Source organism: Carassius carassius, chromosome 6 (assembly GCF_963082965.1).
Source record: "Carassius carassius chromosome 6, fCarCar2.1, whole genome shotgun sequence".
Lineage (NCBI taxonomy): Eukaryota > Metazoa > Chordata > Actinopteri > Cypriniformes > Cyprinidae > Carassius > Carassius carassius.
Genome location: NC_081760.1, coordinates 40,739,256 through 40,743,246, shown reverse-complemented (window position 1 = coordinate 40,743,246; position 3,991 = coordinate 40,739,256). Strand labels below are relative to the sequence as shown.

General features: G+C 37.5%; 1 protein-coding gene across 2 annotated transcripts in view; it reads right to left on the bottom strand.

Moving 5' to 3' along the window:
• Window positions 1-2,177: 2,177 nt before the first annotated feature.
• Window positions 2,178-3,991, bottom strand: part of LOC132142902 (cdc42-interacting protein 4 homolog) — a 9,512-nt gene continuing 7,698 nt past the window's right edge. For both annotated transcript variants that reach the window (XM_059553099.1, XM_059553098.1), the window contains exons 12-15: window positions 3,656-3,788; window positions 3,518-3,567; window positions 3,285-3,415; window positions 2,178-3,183 (exon numbers count right to left, since the gene is read on the bottom strand). In XM_059553099.1, coding sequence (XP_059409082.1) covers window positions 3,041-3,183; window positions 3,285-3,415; window positions 3,518-3,567; window positions 3,656-3,788 — 457 coding nt within the window. In that variant the 3' untranslated portion in view covers window positions 2,178-3,040. The remainder of the gene's footprint in view (window positions 3,184-3,284; window positions 3,416-3,517; window positions 3,568-3,655; window positions 3,789-3,991) is intronic.

The window sequence follows — 3,991 nt, the reverse complement described above, 5'->3', positions numbered from 1 at the left end:
TAATATATGTAATATATTCTGAAATCATGAGACATCAAATTTATAAATCTCATGACTTAGGATAAATCTTGTTTTCTGAAAAACTGATCAAAATTGAGTTTGCATAAAATTAGAAAAAAAGAATCTGAAAAATAAACTTTCATTCCTTTTGAATTAAGTTTAAATTTTCTGAATATCTAGATTAAAAATATTTTGAGTAATTTTGCTTATAAATTAATGTATCTTAATTTGAAAATATTTGTACTGGAAAACAAGACAACAATGCGAAGCACAAAGACTAAAATAATTAAACCAAAAAGTAGTAATAAACCAAACTAATACAATTACTAAAAGTTAATCAGTCAATAAAAAACTCATTACAAATACCTTAAAAAGCAAATGTTTCTTACCTAGAAACATTTGCTTGATAAAGAAAATTTATGATATTAAATCATGTTTTCTGAAAAAAAAAAAAAAATCATAAAAGATGTGAGTTTATGCAGTAAACAGCTCAGTAAAAACCTTGAGAATATAGAGAGGAATAAAACAGCTAAGTTAGTGCTGCTGAAGTGGAGAAAAACACACACAACCTTGAAATCTAAGCACTTTCACCATGTTTGTAGAAGTAAAATGTTGTATAAATCAGTGTAAATGGTTTATGAACAAACCCCTCAGTAAAAACCTTCAGAATATAGATAGGAATACAATTGTAAAGTTTGGTGTCTGTAAGTGTTTTTGAAGTGGAGAAAAAACTCATTTTGTGAAAACAGCCTTTAAAGTTATGTGTTGCAAATTAAATGCAAATAGATAAAGTGCAATAACAAAACCAGGTGGATGATTTATGAACAAACCCCTCAGTAAAATCCCTATGAATAAAGAGAGGAATTAAACTGTCTAAAGTTTTGGTGTCTGTAAGTGTTGCTGAAGTGGAGAAAATAAACTTTAAATGATATGTATCCACAGATGCAAATAGAGAAACTGTAATAAAATAAACACCTAAAAGTGTATTTCGTACAAAATTAAAAAATCACAAAGGATTACAAAGAAACAGCAGGTAACACATTGAATTAAATATTATTTATTTTTACAATGTGCTCAAATTAGCTAAATGTATATTTAGCATATTCATGACATCATTTGGGCTACATGTAAAACTCAGAAACTTAGAAGCTACAGAATGTTTTTTCTTGTTTTGTATATTTGTTAAATCAGAATGTTTAAATATACTGAAAAAAAAGATAATAATAATTAAAAGTGGTAACAATGAGAAGGTCGCTCAATTTGGAGACAAACCCACCCACAAATGCTGACAAACATGCATGCGAATCATTCTGAAGCTCTGATTGGACGACTGGCCTGTCACTCTCTGCCTCCAGCTGACTGGGAGCCAATCCCAGAGCTGCTGGAGGTGTTTCAGACAGAGTTTGCCCTTCGGCTCTTCTGGGGACAAAAGGGTGCCAAGACCGACCGCAGGATCCTCACGGCCCTCTCCAACAAACTGGAACCGGACGGCACTCTGAGGTTTGACCCCTGCTGGCGGTCGATGATATGATAACATTCCCACATCAGAGTTTAATATTCCTGTCATTTATTGAGTACAGAAAAATGTTAGAAAGACCAGAAAGGCTCTCCAAACTAAAGCACAATGAAATGATGAGACATGATGCTGTTGTAAAGATGGCGAAACTGTCTTTAATAAAATGTAATGCTTTAACACTGACAATATGACACTTCACCTTCAGTTTGTACAGAGATGAGGATGATGTTTTAAAGCTGTGATTGTTCACACTTGAGTGAAATATGCCAGATCTACATAGTTTACACTCAACATGAATCAGCAACCTGATTTACATTCAGATTATAATCAGGACTGACGGGGTAAACAGCATATTCAGTTGAAAGGGCAGGATGGGACTGAATTAAGTCAAAATTAAAATAGGCAAAAATATGAGGGAAGAAAATAGCGGTGGAGCAAGTTTATACATTTTGGTGTAAATAAAAATGTGCACCAAATCACACACATAGGAAGCACTGGAAAAAGTACAAAAATAATAGAGTGAAATTCGTTTGACTTTAAATGAAAGTATTGTCAGATTGTTGTGTGCAGCCAGCGGAGGAGACGAACACCAGAACTAAAACCTACAAACTCAGTCACATCTGATCTGAAGCCTGTACACTCACAACACAACCAGAGACACAAGATTCTTCAGTTTGAAATTAAAATCAAAACTTTAAATACCTTCAGGCCCGTTAACACTAAAATAATCATAATTCAATGAGAACGATGAGGTCCACACGACTACACTGAGGAACGATATCAGAATCACTTCCAGAAAGCTTTTCTCCAGCTGATAAATGCTAAAAACACTGCCAGCCAAACCGAATCCATCTTTAATAAAGACCTCGAGCAGTAAAAGCAGCAGACTGCATAACAAGACTTCAGGTTTAGACCATAAATGGAGAAATTTAAAGAAATGTCCCACTCGCGCTCATCAATATGACACAGAATGATATCCACATCATATCACAGCAATAAAAGTTATATTGTCCAAGAGTTCTAGGCGTTCAAATTAAAATGTAATAAATTAATGAAAATTCTGACCTTGACAGTTCTTCTTTGTGAACGGTTGCTCAAGCATTTAAAGTGACAGACGCACTTATTATAAATATAATGATATCATCAGTTAGTGTAGACACTAATATAGATATCATTATAATCATCGTTTTTGGGTTGAACGGATCTTTAAAGTAAATACTCAATCAGCACAGATGTGGACACACTTGAAGTAATTATACATCATGACATTACAACAATGAGATAGAAAGGCTTCTACATGCAGTAATTAACAAACACAATAAAGATCGCTTTTAAAACTACAGATCTGCAGAACATCACCAGAAGCAGCACAGTGCATGCTGACAGAAAAGAGAGAAAAAGACATCACATTAACATAAAAAAAACTATTTCCCAGTGACATAAAAACAAAATGTTGAGTTGATGGAGTCACATGAGCACAGCTCACACTCCTGTGAATCAGTTTCTGATGTGCTGAAGGTGTGATCAGATGATCTGGATGTAGGACGCTGGCACGTATCCCACGTCTCCACTGGCCCTCTGAACTCTGACCCAGCCATCGCCCTGATCCTCCAGCATCAGACTCAGCTGCTCGCCCACACGCATGGACACAGCGCCCTCGCTGCCGCCTGAGACACACACACACAGAGATGCTCACGAGGAGGCCGGATGGATCTGGAGGTCTACTGAACGTTAAAAGTGACAAAGTGCAGAAAAGAGAACAACTCACCGTCAAAGTCATAGAGCGCTGTGCACTGACCGATGGGCACGTCAGTGTCAAAGTCCTCATCAAATTCACATTCATAGAAGTTCTCTGACAGAGACACGATGGGATCGCTCAGAACGGTGATGTACTCTGAACTGCACACACATTAAACCAGTTAAAACACATCTCAGATCAAACCAACGGTCTTCAGGAGAGTTTGCTGATCATGAAAATACTCTTTTTGCTGTTGGACCAACCTGGAGGGATCGTGCTGCAGCGTCCCACCGCCGGCTTCAGCGAGCTGAACCTGCAGAACACACCTGTGTTTATATGTGTGCAAACGCTACATGAGTGAGTGTGTGTGTGTGTGTGTGTGTGTGTGTTTGTGTGTGTACCTGGTATTTACTGAGCTCTCCTCTCAGTCTGGTGATGTTATGAGCAGTTTCTGTGATCTGAGGCTGAAGGCTGGATGGATCTCCAAGCTGAGAGTTCTGCTCATAAACACCCTTCATCTTCATTAGAGCATCGCTGACAGACACACACACACACACACACAGAGAGGCAGTCAGACAGACGGTGTGAAAGTGTGAACACCAGTATTCCTAGGATCTGCTTGTTTCTGTCATCACAGAAAGTGTTGTTTCTAATATTAAGTGGACATGGCAACCCTTCATGAGCACTTCAGCAAGACGGCTCTGTCTACGGTGGTTCAGTTCAAAATCTCTGAACAT